The sequence below is a fragment of the Trichosurus vulpecula genome, chromosome 6, assembly GCF_011100635.1.
Source record: "Trichosurus vulpecula isolate mTriVul1 chromosome 6, mTriVul1.pri, whole genome shotgun sequence".
NCBI lineage: Eukaryota > Metazoa > Chordata > Mammalia > Diprotodontia > Phalangeridae > Trichosurus > Trichosurus vulpecula.
The window spans coordinates 273995214-274016994 of NC_050578.1; the positions used below are offsets into that span (position 1 = coordinate 273995214).

At 59.2% G+C, this 21781-nt stretch overlaps 4 protein-coding genes across 5 annotated transcripts; 3 read left to right on the forward strand and 1 right to left on the reverse strand.

The window, feature by feature from the left end:
- Positions 1-269: 269 nt before the first annotated feature.
- VEGFB (vascular endothelial growth factor B) lies at positions 270-5116 on the forward strand. The gene is made up of 7 exons (XM_036765296.1): positions 270-518; positions 1871-1913; positions 2122-2318; positions 2738-2811; positions 2959-2991; positions 3316-3450; positions 4692-5116. The coding sequence occupies exons 1-7, from the start codon at positions 270-272 to the stop codon at positions 4711-4713; spliced, it is 753 nt and encodes a 250-aa protein (XP_036621191.1). The 3' UTR covers positions 4714-5116.
- Positions 5117-7219: 2103 nt separating this feature from the next.
- On the forward strand, positions 7220-10152 carry FKBP2 (FKBP prolyl isomerase 2). 2 transcript variants are annotated; one of them, XM_036763828.1, is made up of 6 exons: positions 7220-7298; positions 8542-8707; positions 8896-9008; positions 9093-9139; positions 9859-9894; positions 9996-10150. In XM_036763828.1, exons 2-6 carry the CDS (start codon positions 8546-8548, stop codon positions 10055-10057), a joined length of 420 nt encoding a protein of 139 aa, XP_036619723.1. In that variant the 5' UTR covers positions 7220-7298; positions 8542-8545; the 3' UTR covers positions 10058-10150. The 2 variants fall into 2 exon arrangements, with proteins under 2 accessions (XP_036619723.1, XP_036619721.1); XM_036763826.1 differs by lacking the exon at positions 7220-7298 and adding an exon at positions 8168-8321 and having other exon boundaries at positions 9996-10152.
- On the forward strand, positions 7418-8188 carry LOC118855212 (translation initiation factor IF-2). Its single transcript, XM_036765297.1, has one exon. The coding sequence runs from the start codon at positions 7418-7420 to the stop codon at positions 8168-8170; it is 753 nt and encodes a 250-aa protein (XP_036621192.1). The 3' UTR covers positions 8171-8188.
- A 912-nt stretch (positions 10153-11064) lies between the features above and the next one.
- PPP1R14B (protein phosphatase 1 regulatory inhibitor subunit 14B) lies at positions 11065-13580 on the reverse strand. Its single transcript, XM_036764670.1, has 4 exons — positions 13335-13580; positions 11948-12031; positions 11654-11686; positions 11065-11424 (listed from the first exon to the last, which is right to left on the reverse strand). The coding sequence occupies exons 1-4, from the start codon at positions 13578-13580 to the stop codon at positions 11356-11358; spliced, it is 432 nt and encodes a 143-aa protein (XP_036620565.1). The 3' UTR covers positions 11065-11355.
- Positions 13581-21781: the final 8201 nt, after the last annotated feature.

Below are 21781 nucleotides of genomic sequence, written 5' to 3' on the forward strand. Positions count from 1 at the left end.
CTATATCTTCAGGTGCCCCAGAGCCCTCTCGGCTTCTTCCTTCCCACGTGGGCTGTGGCCCGGGCGCGAGCAAGCGCTGTCCACTGGGCCAGAGCCAGCTGACTGGGAGGGAGAGAGGGAGGGAGGGGGCGTGTGCAGCCCCAGGGGGAGCGGCCCGGGCTGGGGGTGCGGGCCGCGGGCTGCCCGCCCCCTTGCCCCCTTCCCGGCCGCGGCCGGCCCCTCCTCCCTCGGGCCTGGGGGGGGGGGGGTGAAGCGCGTGTCTGGGTCACATGAGCCGCCCGGGCTCGGCCCCCCGCAGCCCCGGCCGCCCGTGTCCCCGCCGCCGCCACCGCCGCTGCTTCGCCGGGCACCGCGCCGCCGCCTGCGCCCAGCGGCCCCACCATGGGGCTCCCCTCGCGCCTGCCCCCACCCCCAGGCTAGGACGATGCGGGAGCCCCGCGGGCACCATGAGCCCCCTCCTGCTGGCCGCCCTTCTGCTGCTGCTGCTGCCGCCACTGCCCCCCGGAGCCGCGGCGCAGGTAGGTGCGCCCGCGCCCCCGCTGCCCTCTCCCAAGGTTGGCGGAAGGAAGTGGGGCCACGGCGAGGGCCGAGGGCCCTCGTGGGGTGGGTCCGGGCCAGTGCCAGCGCCGGGCTTCCCTGGGCATCCATCACGCAAGAGCCAGCCTTTGGGCGCCCGGGACGGCGGAGGGCAGCGGCAGGGGCAAGCTGCGGGGGGAAGGCTGTTCCCCCTGTGGTCCCCTCCCCCTTGCACCCTCTTCTCTGGGCTAGCCCCGGGACGGGAACCACGTTCTCCTTTCTGGCAGGATCCGGCGTCTTGCCAGCTGTGCCCCTCCCTGACCCTGCCTGGCTGGACAACAACGGTCAGAGGGCACGGGGCCCAGGGGTGAGGGGCCGCTGAAGAACACTGAGCCCGGCTGATGCCTCGATCGATGCCTCGGCAAATATTGACTAGGGCCCGAGTCGGGGGAGGCAGTGCCCTCCAGGATGGGGAGGGCACCCATTGGTGTTAGCCGACAAGCAGCTCCTACCTAGAGTAGAACCCTTGATTTGGAAGCAGGCGGCAGGCTCGGAGTCCAGCCGTGTTTCAATGGAATTCTAGGAGCCTTTCCCAAGCATCTACCATTGACCGGGCTAGGCAAGGGGGCGGGGTTGGGGGGGGGGTGGAGTGAGAAATGAAACAGCTGGCTACTTGCTACCTATGTGACCTTGGACTAGTCAGTTCTCCCTGGGCCAGTGTCCACCCCCGTAAACCGAGGGCATTGGACTCCAAGTTCTCCAAGGGCCCTGGTAGCTCCCTGTAGATGCTTTGTTATTACTAGATGCTAAGCTTCTGCACCACAGGGTTTCCAAGTCTTCTGTGTCTTTTCTCCAAAGACTTACCTCAGAGCCTTGCCTGTGGCAGTCATTAACAGCTGGAAGGAGTCTGAATTTAGCTCTGGAAAAGAGCTTAGAGGTTGCCATGTCCAACTCCTACCTTTCAGGTGTGGATGCGGAGGGCCAGAACTGTCACACAGGGAGCAAACGATGAAACTGGGATTTGAACCCAGGCCCTCTGACCCCCCCCATGAAACATTGTTTTCCTTATATCATAGTCACTGAATTGAATTGGATCCACATACAAAGATAACTTACAGTGCCCAAAGTGACCTGCATTTATCCTGATGGGTTAGGGAGAGGTGACTATGGTAGGGTGGTCAGGGAAGGAGTCACGGAAGTGGTATCTCTTTTTTTCTGGAAAAGGGGTGAAGCTCTAGGAAACATCGAGGATCTCAGGAAGTGGCACGGTTCTAGGACTGGGCTATGGGTACCCCCTTCCCACCCCAGTTCCTATGTCCCATTATTTAAGCATAAGGTCTTGTTTCCCCCACAGACTTCCAGCTCCCCACCAGAGGGGCCCCACCAGCAACAGAAAGGTAAGAGGACAAAGCTTAGGAGGGAGTCTTTGACAAGAAAACTCAGGAATTCTAGGATCTGAGGTCTAGAAGGGAGAGCTGGAGCTGAGATAATTGCATGTATTTTGGGTGTCAGGAAGTGTAAAGAGAAGAGCAGGACAGGGCCTGGGAGGAGGAAGAGAGGACTTTTGGAAGAGTGCTTAGGAAAAGGGAGTTCTCCTTTCCCCAGTGACTCCCTGGCTGGAGGTGTTCAGCCGAGCCTCCTGCCAGCCCCGGGAGGTGCTGGTGCCCTTGAGTGTGGAGTTCCCAGGCGAGGTTGCCCACCGGCTGGTGCCTAGCTGCGTGACCTTGCAGCGCTGCGGAGGCTGCTGCCCTGATGAGGCTCTGGAGTGTGTGCCTACTATCCAGCGCCATGTCCGAATGCAGGTACTGGTGTGGTGTGGGGAGAGGTGCCCTGCCAGAGAAAATATCTGGCCATTCCATGGGCAACGTCAGCCTCTAGTCGTTGGCATCCTGGAAATTCAGAGCGGGCGCTATGTCCTGACCGAATTCCGATGGCCTCGACCCTCCTTGTGGCTCACTAGCAGAATGGAAAGAGGCCCAGCTTTGGAACCAGACACCCTGGGCTCGAATCCTGCCTCTGCCATTCACGCTGCTTGTGCCATCTTGGACAGGTCACCTGGAGGTCATTTCCTTTGTCTGGGCCTCAGTTTCCTTAAATGTAAAATGACTGGAGATCCCTTCCAAATTTAAAGTCCCATGTCTTTCCATGGTTTGTCCCTGGGCTCCCCCCTCCCCCACCCACAGTTCTCTCTTTGTCTTCCACCCCTTCACTCTGAGGACAGATCCTGATGATCAGGTTCCTGAGCAGTCACCTAGGGGAGATGTCTCTCGTGGAGCACAGCCAATGTGAATGCAGGTAGAGAGGAGCTGGGGGAGGGGGCGGGGAGAAGGGGCCAAAAGAAAGGAGGGAGGGGCAGAAGCCTAAGACTCTGGGAGTGGATGTGAGAGAAAGCATGAGATCTGCCAAGGGCCTAGATCCTCTCTCTCTATTTTTGCTTTTCAGACCAAAAAAGGACGCTTTTGTGAAGCCGATCAGGTGAGCTCATTGCTGGCTTTCCCCACATTGGGCACTAGGTCCTGAACAGGGCCTTTGTGGGGCACAGAATGGGCTACAGACACACGGCATCCTCTGTGTGACATCATGGGTTAGGAAAATGTCGTTGGAAGAGCCTTCTATGGCTTCGCCATGTCCTTGGGCCCTTAGGGATCCCCTTTGCTCTGTCCCTGCTCCTGCCTCAGAACTTGTAAAGTCTGGCCTTTTCGCCCCCAGAGATCTTGCCTCACCCCTCCTTGCCCCCAACTCCTGCTCCTTCCTTGGCTTCAAGCTAACTACGAGAATGCTTCCTTTTGGTGATGCCAGCCCCAGGCCCCAGTGTCCCAGATGTGCCCAGAGACGACAGCGCCCTGATCCTCGCACCTGCACCTGTCGCTGCAGACGCAGAAGCTTACTGCGTTGCCAAGGGCGGGGCCTAGAATTCAACCCAGACACCTGCAGGTGAGTAGAATGGGACCAGGTCGGAGGGGAAGGAGGAGGCCAAGGAAAAGAATGGGCAAGTCTAGCAAAGAAGCTATTTCCAGGAGCAGAAACAGGCACGGCTTATTCCTACAAACAGGCCAAACCCTATACCCACAAACTCAGGGTTGGAAGGACCCTCAGAGGACACCTGGGCCAATCTTTGGCTATATGTGAGTCAGAGAAGCAGGGGTGGAAATTAAGGGACAAGATCTTCTGAACTTTGTGAACCAGAGCATGAAGAAATCTTAAGGTTCATCTAGTGGAACCCTTGAGGATCTGAGAAAGTATGGTGTGGGTGAAAGCTACAAAATGGAGCAGCCAAGTTGTTAACAGTGCCAACAGCCACCAGTCACTGAAATGAAAAGAGGAGCTTAGGATATGGCTGTGAGGTCACTTATCTTTTGTAGGTCTCGGTTATCCCATCTGTGAAATGAGTTGGACAAGCTCTCCACTGTCCCTCCCAGTTCTAAGGCCCCTCCCAGCCCTGGCATTCCCTGTTCTAAGGGCCCTCCCAGCCCTGCCATTCCTGTTCTAAGGCCCTTCCCAGCCCTGCTAGTCCCTGTTCTAAGGTCCCTGCCAGCCCTGTCATTCCCTGTTCTAAGGCCCCTCTCAGCCCTGCCATTCCCTGTTCTAAGGCCCCTCCCAGCCCTGCCATTCCCTGCTCTAAGAGGCTTCCCATTCTCTGTCCTAAGGGCCCTCCTATTCCCTGTTCTAAGCCCTCCTAGCCCTGCCATTCTCTGTTCTAAGGGCCCTCCCAGCCCTGCCATTCCTGTTCTAAGGCCCTTCCCAGACCTGCCAGTCCCTGTTCTAAAAGCCCTCCCATTCCCTGTTCTAAGGCCCCTCTCAGCCCTGCTATTCTCTGTTCTAAGGGCCCTCCCAGCCCTGACATAATTCCTATCTTCCTCTCTAGTGTGGGGATGTAGGCACCCCACCCCCCTACACACACACACACACACACACACACACACACACACACTTCTGAGATTTTGGACCACAGCATCATCAGTCTGATTCCAGTCCCATTCAGCAAGCACTTATTAAGCCAGATCTGTATTTGAGACCAAACACACAAAGACGAAATAAGTTCTGTGCTCAGCCAGTTTACCCTCGTGGTGGTCAGGAGCCCAGAGGGGCTCTTTTTATGATGGGCTCATTCAAGCTGTCTCTGGTGGGGAGGATGCCTTTATGTGTCTCAGCTCGACCTTCTTGCCTCACCTCAGGTGCAAGAAGCTTCGAAGGTGACCCAGCCTTTCCTGGATCCCCATGGGACATCCCTTTCTTGGCCCCACGATGGGATGGGGAGCTCTGTTGGGTCCTAGCACCAATGGCTGCATCTGGGGAGGAGCTGCTGCTACAGAGAAAACCCAGAGTCTTGGAGTGATTTATCACCCTAAGCTGCTCTGCTTGAAGAAGGGCAGGGCAGGGGAGGTTACTGGTTTGGGGTAAAAGGGATTCAACTCTCCTTTATTTAACGCCCTCCCTTGCCCAGACAAGCACCTTGTCACTGAATTCCTCACTGCCTTCCCCTGCCAGTTGACAATGGGATGAAGAAAGGTGGGGAGACTCCAGAGCTACCAAGAATGTTCTTGGCTTTGGTACATGGACTATGTGACCCCCAAACCTCATAAAAGAGATGAAACGAGCACTCTTCTAGACTCCTCTCTATGCAGAGATGCATCATCACATGGAACTATGCCAAGCCTAACACCATCCTGGTGCACTGTGGGAAGCATGGTGAGGGGGGCTGCATCCAGGAAGCTATCCCATCAATTCCTCAAGGTGGAACATCAGCAATGGGGTGATTTTCCATTAGTGAATTCATCCCATATCCTGAGTGAAAAGAAAGACCCAAAACTTGACACCTACCCCAGGCATCTCCCAAGCCCACCCCAAAACAGTAGGAAAGGCCCTTAGAGAGGAGGAAATGAGCCCCAGAAGTGGACAGGACTCATTCACAGAAGGTGGTGCAGCCAGCTAGTGAGGGGCCAGCATTCAACCCTAGCTCCCAGGCGAGGAGGGGTAACATTCCAGATGCAGACCGCCTTGCGCAAACAAACATGGCTGAGAGAAGGATGGAAGGCCATGGAGGTAGAAGGTAGGAGGTAGGAGCAGTGAGGCAGGTGGGCACCAAACCATGGAGCACCTCATGGCTGGATGGTAACTCCATCCCCTCCTCCCTCTTCCCTACAGCTTCTGGGCAGTGCCTGTGGGAATAATCAGACTGCGCACTCACCAGCATGGCCACCCTCCCCAACCAAACTTTCTTACTCCCCCACCTAGTAGCTGATCATCCCCTACAGTGGGAGGAGGTCCCAGGGGCCCTAACCAGGTGTGACTGGCGTTAAAGAGCCCAAGTCTAAGCAGGCCAACGCTAGAATCACAGAAATTCAGAGCTGGAAAGGACCTTGTGGACTATCCAGTCCATGGGCCTCCTATGACAGATGAGGAAGCCACCCAGAACAAGCATTGGGTTTAGAGTCTAAGGACCTGGGTTTGAGTCCTGCCTGATGGGGCAAGCCACAGCCTCCTGCGGAGGACAGAAGTCTCTTCTCATTCGTAACAGGAATGGGGTAGGCTGCGGATTATTTATTTCTAACATCCTTTCGAGGCAAGCCTGTAACTTAATAGGAAACAGACATTCTAGGGAAAGTGACATCCAGGAGTGAACTAGGGGCAGGGCCAGGATTTCTCCAGTCCAGGTCTTGTCTGCCTCTCGAATCAGGTGGAGGACACATCTCCAAGGAGCTTTTTCAAAGGGGAACCCCAAATGTGGCTGAGTGATCTTGGCTCTTCTCCCCTGAGCCCGTTCCCATCCCCACTCTGTGAAGCAGCGCCCGAGTCGTCTGATAATCCTTAAATCTTGGGATCTCACGGGAAAAGGGGCCCAGGGTGCAAGGTGCGGTTAATCAGAGCTTGGGCCACTGCCCTGAGGCAGCCCCTCGTTGAACAGTCCCAGCCATGAGGACGAGTTTCGTGGCTCCTGCCTTGAGGTTAAAATCGCATATCTGTCGCCATCCGCCATCCTCGCCGCTCGGGCCCAGGGACCCCAGAGGGCTTGGCCGTCCCTCAAGCCCTACATCCGGGATGCTGGGAGGAGGGGGAGGGGAGGGGGCATGGAAGCCAGCAGAGCTCGGAACGGACGCCCCTGGTCCTGCAGGTTGGGGGGATGATTCTTATTCGGGGAGGGTGGGGTTCGGCCAGATGAAGCTCCTTGCAAATCCACGGAAGCTCAGCTACCTGCCCGTTTTCCGGACGGAGAAAATGAGGCACACGGAGGGCACGTAGGTCACCCAGGGTCACATCGTCCCCAAGGCCTAGGGTCCAAACCAAGGATCCCACTCGTGCACAGGGGCAGGCGGAGGATCCGCGGCAGGGGACTGGCCTGGAAGGCTGAGACCTGGGCCCGAGGGGAAACTGAGGCCGGGCCCACGAGAGGCGGGGAAAAGGTGCGGGCAAAATGGCGCCGAAGCCCTTGAGGCGGCGGGAGTCGCCGCGACCCGCGCAGTGCCCGGCCGGAAGTAGGGGTGGCCCGCTCGGAAGTCGCTCTTAACCCTAAGATCGGGAAGCCTGCACTCAGCCAGGAGCGTAGGGAAGAGGAGAAAGACGAGAAGAGGAAGTGACATCACCTCCGGCACGGGTCCGCTGGTTTCTCGGCCGGACGGACCCGCGCGGCCTCACGTGACAGGGGCTGTCCTGGGGGCGGGGCCACGCACCGCCCTGACCAATGACGGAGGGCGGCTGGCCCCGGCCAAGGCGCGGTGGCGGCGCGTGCGCAGTCTTGGCGGCGGCGGCGGCGCTGGTCAGGGTTCCGGGGGCGCGGTGAGGAGGTGAGCGGGGGGCCGCAGCCCGGGGCAGGGACGGGGACGGGGACGGGGCCCGGGCCCAGGGGGTCGCCGAGGGGCAAGGGCAGCAGGGAGAGGGGCCCAAGAACATTGCCGGCGGGGTGATGCCGCAGGGGGCGGAGTCTTATTCGACAGGGGGCGGGGCCCCAAGCCAAGGGGCGGGGGCTGATCAAGGAGGAGGTGGGGCCCGGAGTCAGGGACTGGGGCCAGGGCTAACGGACCTTGGAGCTCCGGGGGCGGAGCCGGGACCCACAGGGGGTGGGGCCGTGATAGGGGGCGGGTCCCTGGGCCTGGGGGCGGGGCTGGTCCCGCGGAGACGCGGAGCCATAGGCCAGGGGGCGGACCCTAGCTTGGAGGTGGGCGGGGCATCTGGTCCTGGGGCGGAGCCCCCGAAGGGCGGGGCCCAGGCACCCGGGCTGGCGGTGGGCCTGGGGGATCGCCCTGGGGCTGGGAGCCGGGGAGGCCTCCGAGGAGGGAGGGCCTGGGGCCGAGGTCGACCCCGGACTCCCCCAGGAGAGGTGGTGTGGGTAGAAAGGGAACAGCGGGCACCAGACCCGGACCCCGTGTGGGTGCCCCGAAGGCCCCCGCGGGCTCAGAGCTGGGGGGGCGCCCCTGGGGGTGGCAGGGGGCAAGCCTGGGGGGTAACCTCCGAGGACAGGGGCCCTCCAGAGCCCCCGGGAGACGTGTGGGTCCCCAGGGGGCGTCCCCCATCGGTTGGAGAAGTGTGGGTGTGCTGGGCGGGAGGGGCCTGGGTGTGGCGGGAGTGGGGGGTGCCCGTGGGGCCTGCAGAGGGGCAGCCGGAGACGGTCTGGACCTTGCGGAAGGGGGAGGCCACCAAGGGCGCAGGAGGAGACTGAAGGGCAAGGGATCAGGGCAGGGAATGAGCGGGAGTGGGGGGTGGGATCCGGGTCGACAGCTTTGGGGCAGGACCCCCGGCTGCTGTGTCTTCCCCTCGTCCCCTCCCCCCGCTGCTGGGCTCACAGGTCAAGCCCCCTTTCCGATGGACAGGTAAGTGTGGCTGCCGAAGCCTGGTGGGGGGTGGGGGGATCCCTGAGGGATGACTCACTGATGGAGGGTGGGCAAGCTCTGCTACAAGGGTGGTGGGCGCTTGGCTGGTCTCTACCCTTTGCCTGGGATCCTGTGGGGTTTTGGGGGCAAAGTCCTTCACCTCCGAGTCACTACCTCTTCTGTCCTCCCCTGCTTTCTGGGGGTGGCTTTGTGCCCACAGGGTCATGCAGCTGAGCTGGCTTCTGGTCTTCCTGTCCCTTTGCCTGGGTATCCTGCCCACCAGGGCAGGAGAAGGAAAGCGAAAGCTCCAGATCGGAGTCAAAAAGCGGGTGGACCACTGCCCCCTCAAGTCCCGCAAGGGCGATGTGCTCCACATCCATTATACAGTGAGCAGGCTTGGCTGGGGCTCAGTGGAGGGTGGGAGAGGTGGGAGGGGCCCCTGGCTGGAGCCCAGGCCTGGCTCCTGCTCAGGTTGGACCAGGTCACCTTAGATTGTATGACGGCAAATTGGAGCAGGTCGGCCTGACTGTCCTCTCTCCTGCGGCTGCCTTACCCTCCCCCTCTACCTCTGCAGGGGAAACTGGAGGACGGCACCGAGTTTGACAGCAGTCTCCACCGTGACCAGGCCTTTGTCTTCTCTTTGGGGACAGGCCAGGTCATCAAGGGCTGGGACCAGGGGCTCCTCGGGTATGTGTGAGGGGGTGAGGGTCTGGGAGGCTGGGCCCAGCACACTCGACTGCCATGCTCAGGCCTGTGCTCTCCTCCCTGCAGGATGTGTGAGGGGGAGAAGCGGAAGCTGGTGATCCCTTCAGAACTGGGTAAGAGACCAAAGGAATCAGCTTGCTGTGTGGCCTGCTGTCCACAGGCCTGGCCTCTGCTCTCTGAGAGGAAGTGGCTGTGTCCAGCTGCCCAGAAAGGCAGGCTGTCAGAGCTGACCCTAACACTGCTTGACTGGGTGCTTTGCCTGGGTCTGCTGTTGACCTGGAGGCCCCCATCGCTATCCAAGGTGTCATCCTGCCTGCCCCGGCAGCTCTTTTGGAGGCTCTTGCCTTCTCCCCATCTCCTCCCCCACCCCTTCTTCCTGGTGCTTCTGGGTGGGAACGTCCATCTGAAAGTCACATCTCTTGCCTTTGCCCGTTGTGGAATTGTAAAGAGGGTTGGCACGCAGTAGGCAGTGTCAGCTCCACTAAGGGAGGTGCCCTTCCCCTTTTTGCTTTTCCCTCCCTCTTCCTAGGCCGCTTGGCTCTGGCTGCCTTTGGGGGCCCCTCTTGCAGCCTGCTATTTCTCATTACATGGGACCTCCCCTGCTGAAAGCTGTACTTGGGTCTTAAGAGGACTGAAGGGCCATGGGAGCTTTATCGTGAGGACTTAGTTCAGGAAGGAGCGTCTTCCCCCGAAGAAGGCACAGACTTTTAGCCTAGTTTGTCTTCAGGAACCCCATCTACTTGTGACTGAACAGGGTGCCCCCCAGGGTTTGGACAGGGAAGTCCTGGGCCTAAAAGCCCCTCATTCATACATGTCTCCCTTCTCCTCACAGGATATGGGGATCGAGGAGCTCCCCCGAAGATTCCAGGTAACCCAACCTTCCTACCCCTCTTCTGAGCCTGGAGGGAGGCCTGTTTCTGGTCCCTTCCATGCTCTGAAGCCTCCTTCGTCTTCTTCCCGTCCGCCCAGGTAGAGCCACATTGGTGTTCGAAGTGGAGCTGCTGAAGATCGAGCGGAGACCTGAGCTCTAGTGGAGGGGTTGGGGAGGGCAATTGGGAGGGAGGGAGGGAGAGAAGTAAGGAAGGACGTCCTTCTCTCAGGGGACCAGCCTTTGTTTAAAAAAAGTGAAATAAAAAAAGCCAAAGGGAGCATGGCGCGTATGTGTGTCCTGCCTTTGGGCAAAGGTGGCCAGAGCTGGAAGAGAGGGGAGGCTTAGCTGACAGCGCCCCCAAACAAGGGCACAGTCTGGGCTGGGCCTGATGTGCTGTGCCCCTCAGATAGCTGGTGCTCCATCTTGGGCAACAACTCCGTACCTGTGTGACCTTATTTCAACTGAAAAGTGAGGAAGTCAACTTCAAACAGCTAAGCAGGCCTTCCCACTGGGCTGTGAACAGAACCCAGGAATACTAGCAGCCCTAGCATGAGGGCTCTGGCCTCCTTTTCAAGGTTGCATTACCATATTGTACCACATGGGGGTACTGGAAATCCAGCCTGCAGGCTCCCTCTCCCCCAGGGGGCTTGGGAAGGAGTGCTGGGTGGGAGGCCAAGGAAACTGGCAGAGCTGAAGGGGCCTAAGCTGGGTGGGGTGGGTAAGGGGGCAAAGGCAATCAGGGCTTAGAGGGCAGAAGCTAGATCTGGGGCATGCCAAGAAAAGCAGGGAAAGTCCTGATTCCTTCGGCCCTAAGTGGGTGGCAGAAGTTGGCATGGTGCCCATGTGACTGAGCCCAGGCTGGAAGCCCAGGCCGGAAAGGGGGCACATGCCTTCCAGCTGACATCAGCACCGCTAGCCACCCCTCCCTCCTGCCTTCCGATTCCCAGCCTCCCCAGCCAGGTCTGTCTCCAGTCTGGGGATGGAGCTCTGGGTTGTCACCACAGCAACAGAAGCCTTCAGAGGAAGGCTGGCTGAAGGGCTCAAGACAGAGAGAAGGACCCCTTGGCTCCAATGCCGGTGCCACTTTCCAACTCTGGGCCCTTCTGTGGGTGCCCAGTGCGGAGGAGATGTTGAATCCCACCCCCTAAGCACAGATGAGGCTCGGGATGCACAAAAGGCAGGTCCTGGCTTTATTCAAGGGCCTGTACAGCTGTCGATATAAAAACACAAAAAGTCCCTCAGCTTAATAACAATAAAAAAACCCCAAACGGAAACTCGGGGGGAGCAGGGAGAAAGGCCCCAAGGAGGGGCTCGGGGGGCCCTCTGGGGGGCGCCAGGCCCAGGCAGCAGGACCCCCCCCTCAAGTATTGCTGTTGCTACGAGGTGGGCAGCGATTGTCCTGGTGGGGAGCCCCTGCCTCTCAGCCCAGGCAAGGGGCTAAGGTAGGGAGGCGGGGCCTCACTTCTTCTGGGGTGTGCTTAGCTTTTGCATCCCTCGGATCTTGTCTAGCAGGTCAGAGATGAAGGCCTGGTGGGAGAGAGAAGCAGAGTTGGGGCAGAGATCTAGACTGAAGGGGAAGACTAAGGCTCTGGTGGATGCAATTCAGAGCCAGATGGGATCTGGGATCTCAACCCAGGGGTCTTGACTGTGAAGTCAAAGTCCCGAACTTCCCACTACAGCACACTGTCCAATGGGAGGGAGAGGCTCATGGATGGAGACCCTCCCCGCCCCCCCCCACACACACGTAGGCTCTTACCTCGGTGGGTTTGTAACAGTCAACCAGCAGCTCCTGTGGAAAAAAGAATCATGCCAGTGAAGCCCAGCCAGACTCCCCACACTGGACACCCTTTCATGAGCCCCAATCAGGTTTAAGAGCTTCAGGGGAGTGTGGGCTACCTCAAACTCTCCAAAATCTTGTTTTGTTAGGCAATCGGGGTTAAGTGACTTGCCCAGGGTGACACAGCTAGTAAGTGTCAAGTGTCTGAGGCCAGACTCCAGGGCCTATGCAGAGCGGGCTCTGGACCTGGGGGGCCCTCTCAGCACCCCGTACCTTGACGCGGGCAGCCCGGGTGCTGTCACTCTCCATATCCAGGAGCTCATCTACGTCGATCTCCAGCTCAGGGATTTCTTCTTCCTGGGACAGAGAAGGGACTGAGTTAGGAGACAGAGTCTCCTGGGCAGCTGCCTACAAGGCACTCATCCTTTCCTCCTCCAGCCCAGGAGAGGTTGGGGTCCCCCCCAGGCTGCTCCAAAAGGTAGAGGGCAGCAGCTACGGGATAAAGAACCGCAGGAAACAGCAGAGACCCGGCTGAGGGGGAGACAACGTGCCATCGGAGAATCACAGCAGCATCCTGGCAGCCAGCACAATGGAGCCAAACCAGGATGGACCAATCCGGTGCCAACAGAGGAAGGGTGCCAGACGGGCAGTGCCAGGGGAACCCCAAAGCGAGGGCAGGCGAGAGGCAGAAAGAATAAGGAAGAAGGGGGGTGGAGCAAGAAGCCCGGCTCCTCCTAGCCAGGGCCATTCTCCCCTCGGACACAGGTGGTGCCAGCTGCCTCCGCTCATCGGCTACTGCTCCCTCCCCTCTTCCCCCCAAACACCTGCCATGAGCTTCCTGCCCAGCAAGGGGCGGTGGGGGGTGGGGGGAGCTCCACCACAGCCCAGCCCCCTCCCTGGGAAACAGCAGCTGGAGAGGGGAACGGGAGGAGGAGGAAGTGAGGAGTGGGAGGGGTCAGAGGTCAGAACTGGAGAAGCCCGGGACCCTTCGAATGAAAAACAATGGAATGCTGTGGCGGAGGGGGAGGGAAAGTGCCCCCGAGGCGTTGCCAGACACCCCCTTCCAGAAGCAGCTGCATTCCAGGGCCGGGGTGGGAAGGCCGGGGCAGGGCCCCATCATTACCTCCACCCCACCGCACCCGTGGGTCCCTGAGTCATCCCCATGAGCAACCCAAGAGTCATGGGGGGAGGGGGCGGGAGGAGACAATGGATGGGTCCTCCCAGCAGCCCCCCTCCCCAGGGGGCCTTCAATGGTGGGACCGGGAAGCTCCGAGACTCTCCGGGGGGAGCAAACAAGGGCTGAGCCCCTTCTCCCCACCTTCGGACACCGAGCTGGCTCAGCCAGGGGTTGGGCAAGAAAGAGGGCAGGGGCTTCAGAGCCGCACCCCGCCGGATGAGAAGCCGGCTGCACCACGAGGGGAAGGGGAGGAGCCGCTCCTGCCCCAGTGGGGTGCAAGGAGTCCCCTGCTAAGTGGGCTGGAAAGGGGTGCATCCGAGGCCGGCGCGGGGGCCAGGAGGCGGCTCTAAGGGTCCGGCGGGAAGATCTCGGGGGTCCAGGGAGGGTCTCGGGGGGTCTCGGTCCCGGGAGGCCGGCGGGGAGATCTCGGGAATCCGGGGAGGGTCTCGGTCCCGGGGGGCCGGGGTCCCCAGGCCCGCTCACCTGGCAGTCGTACAGGCCGGTGAGCTGCTCCAGGATCCACTCCTCCAGGTTGAGCCGCTTCCGCAGCTCCTTGCGGTCATACTTGACCGTGACCTTGCCTTGCCGCCGCCCCGGGCCCTCGTCCTCCGCCCCGGCCGCGCCCTCGCCCGCCGCGCCCGGGGGGCTCTGGAAGTAGACGCGGGGGCCCGGGCCGCCCCCCCCGGGGGCCGCCACCGCCGCGCCGCCCGCGGGGCCGCTGTCCGCCATCCGCGGCCGAGGACGCCGGGCCACGTGCACGCACGCGCGGGGCGCCCGCGGGCGGACGGACGGACGGACCGCCGGACGGCGCCCGGGGCCGCTGTCCGCCCACCCCCCCACCCCCGCCGCGCTCCGCCGCGCCCCGGCCCGGCCCGGCCCGCCGCCGCCCTTTGTCCTCGCCGCGCGAGCCGGAGCCGCCGCCGGAGCCTCCGGAGCCGCCGCCGCCGCCGCCTCTGTGTCTGGCTGGCTCCCCCCCCTCCCCCGACCACACCCCCTTAAAGGGCCCGCCTCGCAGCGGGCCGCCCCCTCCCCAGACGGGGCCGGTCCCCCCCAGCACTCGAACCCGGGCCCGCCCCCCGCCCCCCTCCGGGGCCCGGGACCCCGCGCACCGGGCCTCCGGCTGCGGGGCGTCCCAGGTGAGGCGTGGCCGGGGGAGGGCTTCCGCGCCCCCCCCCCCCCCCCCCCCGCTGCGAGGTCTCCGGACTAGGGGGGAACCGGGCGGCCGGCTCCGCTCCGGCCAGACCGGGGATGGGGGTGGGGGTGGTCTTGGGGGGCGGGGGTCCCCAAGATGGCTGCGCGGATGGGGGCGCGAGCAGCCTGGGCAATGTAGTCCGAGGGGCTGGCCTGGGAGCCCCTCCCCCCACCGGACGCTCGGCCCAAGCCCCTCCATCCCCTCACCCGCCCCCGGAGAGCCAGGGTTGGGGGGACCCTCCCAGGGTGCTTCCCTGCCTCCCGCCCGGAGAGATGCAGCGTGGAGCCCCGAGATGCACGAAGGAGGGGCCCGAGCCAGGAGGCTTCCTCCGAGAAAAGCGGCTCCTTTGGCGGGTGCAGAACCCCGCCCGGGGGCTCAGTGATAACAATAAGCTCGAATTTAGCCCATCCCCCCCATTTGTTGTCCTTGTAGTCCAATCGACTCTCCGCGCCCCCCCATCCCCCACCCCATCCGGGGTTTTCTGGGCAGAGACACCGGAGCGGTTGGCCATTTCCTTCTCCAGCTCATTTTACAGATGAGGAAACTGAGGCAGGCAAAAGTTAAATCCTAGGCCTCCGAATGAGCATTTGAACTCAGGGCTTCCCGGCTCTGGGTCCACACCATCACCGAGCGCCTCAAGTTGAAGTGGCTTGCCACGGGTCACAACCTGTGGGAGTGATGATGATTCCTCCTTCTATGGTTCGGGGGCGGGTTCGTGTCCTCCTTTGACAGCCGAGGAAACTGAGGCTGACATAGCAGGCTGCCCGAGCAGGTTTTCCCTCACTCCAGCCTCGAAGCTCTTTCCGTTAGATTGGGGTCGCAAGGCTTGGGTTCAGGTGGAAGCCGGGCCTGGCTTGGTGATGAAGGTTGGATTCGGGCTCGTGACCGGCGTTCAGAGCCTGCTTCAGACACAGGTTGAGACGCATGATCCTAGATGAGTCACCGAGCCGCAGGAGCCGAGGGGCACTCCGTGTCTGATGGGTTGTGGGCGAAGCTGGGGAGCACCCTGTGACATGGGAGAGAATCCTCGAGGAGGAAGTCAGCTGCTCACCAAGGGAGACTCAGGCCTAGGAGCCCCAGGGATGCCCAGGGACTGTCCCCGGACCAGGGGAAGGAGAAGGATATGGGCACGGAGGAGAATCAGGGCCCAGGGGATGGAGGCAGGCATGGGCTGCCCTGGACACTTAGCAGGAAGGAAACCAAGCTCAAGAGAAATGCCTTCCTCTGCTTCCTACTAGGGCTCTGCTGAAGAGGACGATTTCAGAGAAACTTGGGAAGACTTTTATGAACTGATGGAGAGTGTAGCGAGCAGAACCAGGAGAATGATTTCCGCAGTAACAGCCCAGAACTTCAAAAGACAGGGGCCCCAATCAACACGGTGGGAGAGGACTCACAATGAGGAACGCTGTCTGCCTCCAGACAGAGGGTCCATGGACCCAGAGGGCAGTCTGAACCATATTTTCTTTTTTCTTCCCTTTCTTTTTGTATGTGGCTAATGGGGGACTTTATTTGCACATTTATATATTTATAATAATTTTGTTTTTCTTGCCTTCTTGATAGGTGGGGAAGGGAGGCAAAGAATACAAACTGAAAATAAAATTGAATTTAAAAAAAAGAAAATTAAGGAGACTTTTTTTAAAAAAAAAAAAGGCAGCTACTGACATATGGGATTGAACACTGGGCCTGGAGAAAAGAAGGCTGAAGTTCGAATCCAGCTTTGGACACTCACGAGCTGTTGTGACCTTGGCCCAGTTACTTAACTTGGGACTGCCTCAATTTCTTCTCCGTGAAATGGGAATGATGGTGGCACCTTCCTCCCTGGGTTGTTGTGAAGATAAAGGAGTTAATATTTGTGAAGCACCTGGCACAGAGTAGTCTCCCGGTCATATAAATGTCACCTCTTATCATTATTAAGGTTCCATTTACTTCTGGCTTGCTACGGTCCCATTGGGTCCCTCAGGGTCAGAGAAGCATACAGTTGGACTCTACTCATTTTACATTTCGGGAAACTGAGGCCCAGAGAACAGAAGGGAGTCACCCAATGTCACTCAGTAAGTAGATAAGCCAGGATGCAAACTCTGGTCTTCTGAACCTAACTCGGCCATCCCAGGTTGCCTCCCCTGAGCTGGTGATCCAGTCAGAGTTGGAACCCGGTCCCCTGACCCCAAGGCCCATTCTCTTTTGGCTGTGCCTCTCACCTCCACGATGGACATTTCTGCAAAGAGCTTCGTACATGGTCTCATCGGAACCTCCCAGCCTCCCTGGGAGGTAGGTCTTGCAAGAATAATCCCCATTTTTCAGATGAGAAAATTGAGGTTCCAATGGATTTAGTGCCTCACCTAGGAAGACTCCTTTGAGAGAGGATTCCAGCCTGGTGTCCCCTACTCCAGGCCTCCCTCCTCCTCCCACACATCCCACTGCCTTCTAGCCAATTAGGAAGGCCTAGGCCCAAGCCTGGGGACATGCCACCATGGAGCTGGTGCTGGTTTCCCCACATAACTGAAATAAACTGTCCTGGACAGACATGACAAGAGGAATGAGAATGCACCCAGCCTACATTAGAGGTCGCAAAGTGCTTGGTCAGCTACGGCCTTATCCGTCTACCCAAAAGCCCTGGGAGGCCATGGCCGTGTGCTGTGTGGGCCTGGATTCTGGGTTACTAGGCCCATTTGATGGCTGCAGAATCAGAACTTCAGAGGCAGAGACTTGTCCAAGGTCACACGGCTTCTGAGTGTTGGTGTCAAGACCGGAACCCAGGTCTGGTGTTCTTTTTTTATGGGAGCATCTCCTGGTTTATGCACCTCTCAATGAAAACTACATTGGCGGTAAAGTCTGGGCTGTTGGGATGCTCAGTCACCAGAGGGTGGGGAGGGAGGCTTCATGGATGCGTGGCGGCAATGTCGTTGGCCACCAGTGTTGCCCAAGAGGCAGAGGTTTTGCCCTTTTCCGTCCTCCCCTGGCTGTGGGGCTCAGAGACTGCAGCTTGCTCCAGTGTTCCTCACAGAAGTTCCCACCAAGGCCCAGAGCACAGGAAATGGCCCAGCTTGGGTCACATCCCACCATGTATCCCAGGGTCACAGTGTCAGGGCTGTGAGGGGCCTTAGGACAGGGGATGTCAGAGCTGGGGGGCATTAGAACAGGGAATGTCAGGTCTGGGAGGGGCCTTAGGACAGGGGATGTCAGGCCTGGGAAGGGCCTTAGAGACCACCTAATACAATTTTCCCCTTAAAGAATCTCTGAGATCTGAGCCAGGCCTTGGCCCCAGCCCTTTTGTCTGCACCAGGCCTGCATACACTCATGGCAGTGCTTCCTGACTGGCTTCGGTGGGCAGTGGGCATTAGCAGAGATACTGCCGTGCTGGGGTCCAATGGACTCCCCCACACGTTCCTGTGGTTTCTGAAGGAAAGGGGCCAAATGCCTGAAATCAGGCCTGTCCGGGAGAATCCAGGCCAGATGGCTACTGTCTTTACCTTTCTCTACCTGTTCTCCACAGAGCAGCATCCCTAGAGGGGGGAAGGGCAGTTCATCAAGCAGCATGGAAACCTCCCTTAAGAGCAGCCCAGTCCCCTTGCTCTAATTCTAAGCAAACTCCTGCTTTTGGTTTCAGTTGGGCCTCCTGAGCCTGCTGAGCCTCCAGGAGAGAGGCCCCGGGCAGGTGGACAGACACTGCGCTCTGGGTACATTGCAGACCCCATTGTAAATTCATCATTTGATCCTCTGGCTCCCAGGAAGGTTCTTCTGGGCCAGGCAGAGCCCAGGTGATGAAGCCATCACTTAATGAAGCCGACCTTGACCTCCTCAATGTGCCAGAACTGAGGACTAGACCCTGGACCTGGATCTAGTCCTAGCAGAGTGCCGTGTGGACGGGTCATCCCCAGTCAGGGCGGAAGCTTTTCTTCTGATCCAGAGGGGCAGTGTGGGATAGGAACAAGAGCTTTGGAGACTGAGGACTAGATTTTCATCCTGGCTCTCTAACTCACTGGCTGCCAGACCTAGGCCAAGTCACTGAGATTCTCTGGCTTTAGTTTCTTCTGTAAAATGGTTTTGGACTCAGTGATGCTGCTTTTACTCCCCCAAAGTCACAGCACTTCTTAAGCATGCAAGGCACTGTGCTAGGCACTGGGGGGTCAATCCGTCCCCCCCCCCCAAGTCTCTGCTCCTAAGGAGTTTAGATTCTGGTGGGGATACAACAAGTAAATGAAAAGTAACTGGAGGGAGCACCGTGCCAAAGGGCCCCACCCCCACCCCAGTCCAGACCCGGGATCTTCGAAGTCAGCAGGATTTCCTCTTTTCTCCTCTCTCTTTGTTACTTCTCTCCTGTCTACTCCAGCCTAGTTTAACCTTCTAAGACATCGTGACTGGAGCCCTTGGTTGGGCTTCCCACCCTTGCTCTGGTTCATGCTCTCCCCTTCTACCCACACTCTGAGCATTCTCTTCCTCGGGCTCGCCCATGGGGACGGGCCTTGGGGACACCCCAGGATCCTGATCCTACTTCTTACCTCCTTTCTCCATCCCCCAGCTCTCTCCTGTTACCTGTATCTGGTCCCGGGTTTCTTCCAGGTCAGCATCATTCCAGGAACCAGGCAAATGGGCTCAAAGTGTCTTGGTATTCCCCCAAGAGGGCCAAGTTTCCCACATCCTGATTCACCCAGCTCCAGTCCCTGCCCCCCCACTTCCACCCCCATCCTCATATTACCTTGCTAATGTTGCTGTCTGCTCATCTGCCAGAGGCTCTGGGGAGGACTGGGTGGGGTTCTGGAGGCTGGAAGGCACCAGGCCTCTCTCCTCCACCATTACCAAGACGCCCCATCACTATTACCGGGGTTTGGAGAAAGTGTCCGGAGAGGAAAAAGCCCTCTAATGGTAATGCCCTGGGGGGCCATTTCACCAGAGAATTAACCTAGCTCTTCAACCATATGCTGAGGGCACCACTTTCTCAGGGCCGCAGAAAGTTCCTCCCCTCCCCTCCCCAGCATCCCCGAACCTTAATAAGATTTAGAGACTGAAGGGGTTAAAGACGGTCATTTTTGCAAACTGAGAAACTGAGGCTCAGAGAAGCAGAAGGATTCACCCCAGGCCATCCAGTGTCTCTGACTCCCAGAGTCACTGACTTAGAGCCGGCTCTCTCCTTTGATGGGCTGTGCAGGAAAATTCTGAAGTGACTCAGCCTGGGTTACAAAGGAGGTGAGTGGCAGAGGCAGAATTTGCCCCCTTCTCCCTTGATTCCACTCAGCTGCTGCTTCTCACTCTTTCTAAATCCTGGTTTCTTCCCAGACCCTCCAGACTTGGCTTGGAACCCTGATCTGGATTTCCTGGAATCTAGACTCTCAATTCTCCTCCTCCCTCTCCCTTCCTCTCCCCTCCCTGTCCTTCTCACCTCTCTTTCTCTCTACCCTTGGTCTCTTTGTGTCTCTCTCTCTCTCTCTGTCTCTCTTCTCTATCTCTGTCTGTCTCTCCTCTCTCTGTCTCTCTCTGTGTCTCCTCTCTTTTCTCTCTAGCTCTGTCTTTTCTCTCTCTCTCTCTCTGTCCCTGGTTCTCTCCCCACCCCATCTCCACCTTTCTTTCTGGCATGGTTCTAGTCTCTAGCCTTCTCCGGCCTTCTCCTCCTAACTGAATTGTGTCTGATAACCCCAGAGGCCCAGCCACACCCCATATTCCAGACCTGTACGGTTGAGAGAGCCATGGAGGTAGGCTGGACTGGTTGGGAGTCATCTCTCCCTTAGAAGGCCTGGCCTCAAGCTCTGCTCTTGGCTGTGAGACCCTCAATCTTCTCCCAGCAGCTTGTATGGGATGAGCTCTCAGACCCCTCCCAGCTCTAACCCGGGGGCCATTCTGGGAGTGTCCCCAGGAGAGTGTAATCTCCCAGAGGGTCAGGACACATCTCCTGTTAACCTTTGGATTGAGGCCAGCACAGACTGAAGAGGCTTGGCCGCTGTCTCCCTCTATCCTGCCTTGGGATCCGACTCCTGGGGGGGGGGGGTCTGATAACAGAGCCCAGCAGAAAGGCGCTGGCCTCAGACCCCAAAGACATGGGTGGGCTTTCTGGGCCTGGCTCTTCCACTGACCTTCTCTCGAGCTTTGGCCAAACGCCTTCTCCTCAGCGAGCCAGGCATCAACAAGGTGTTCAAAGAGGGCCGGACTTGGACCTGGGAGAACAGCTTCAGGTCCTGGCTCCAGCACAGGCTTTGTCTCTCTGGTCCTCAGTTTCTTCATCTGTGGAATGGACAAGGCCCCACCTGCCCGAGAGGGCTGTTGTCAGCAGCCCGGGGAATGAGGCCTCTTCCATTATGTTTCCTGCTCCAGGAGGATGAGCCAGTTCATCCAGATGCCTCCTGAGGTTCCTTCCCTGTGGGAAGGCTCCGATGTGTAGGTGCCAAACAGGAATGCTTAACAGCAGGCAATTTAGCAAAGAAAATTGTAAGCAATTGGACCTGAGGTCCGGGAACCCTGTTGTTAGCCCTGTCCGGGATCCGCCCCATAGCACCTCCCCAGCAGGGGCTGAACCCAGAGAGGGCCCTGCAGGGAGGAGAGGAAGGAGCTGAGAGAGCAGGGAGCCAGGCCCTCTGGGAGGAGGCAGAGCATCTTCTCCCAGCCAGGGTCTGATCACAAGCAGGCCTCCCCTAGGAGTCCCAGAGCTGGCTTTCCAAGGCACTCTGACTTCCTGGGTGATCCTGGGTACCAGCCTCAAAGGGCTATCCTGCCGAGCCAATGGGCAGCTTGTCAGCCATTTATGACCCTAGGCAGTGGCCTGAGACCATGATAGAAGCAGGCCTGGTAAACAGGCAGCTTAGTGCTAGTGACTTGTCCAGGGTCACACAGTCAGGATATGGGCAGAGGCAGCTCCAGAACCCAGGTCTTCCTCTGATAGGATGCGTGCTCCTTGAGAGGCCACTAGGTGGAGCCATAGTGCATAGAGCGCCCAGCCAGGAGTCAGGAAGACCTGAGTTCAAATATGCCCTCAGACACTAGCTGTGCGACCCTGGGCAAGTCACTTCACCCCGCTGGTCTCAGTTTCCTCATCTGTAAAATGGGGGTACTCATACCAGAAGCCTTCTCCCCAAGGGTCGAGCTTAGTCACTGTATACATGGGAGGAATCCTTACTGCTGTTTTTACAGAAAAGGAAATAGAGGCCCGAGGAGGGGCCCAGGGTCGTGAAGTTAAGTAGTGGGGGGAGGGGGCCCAGCCCAGCACTCTCCCCTCCCCCCAGCATAGAACTCTTTGCAGGCCGGGGCCCTCCTGTTGCCTATGCAGCTGGAGACCTTGCCACCCTCCCCCTCTCCCCTCCTCTCCGTCTTTCTGGGTTTCTAGGTCCAGCCTTAGGTAAAATTGTGGCCTGCACAGAATTTGTGTTCAGCCCCTCTAGAGCTGTCCCGATCACAGCCCCAGCTCTGGCTCGGGGGCGGGGGCCCACAGGCAGGTGCGCTCCGAGCGAGGCCGGGATAGTGCTGGCTGTCCATACACACCCACCCCCGCCCATCCCCCCCTCCCCGCCCCCATCCCTCCTAGGACCTTAGCTCCTGGAGGGCAGGGTGGCATCTAACCCTGGGCCAGGAGCTCGTGCCGGTCAGTTAAGTGGCTTAGAGATTCTTCTGGTGGGGGCTGCTGTGAGCAGGCCTGCAGACACACCCACCCACACCCGTGTTTCAGACTCCGTTATTTGTCTGGGTCACCAGAGTTTTCGGACACCCTCTCCCCTGGGTGCAGGGCTACTCGATTTGAGGGTGGTGTTCCTTCCCC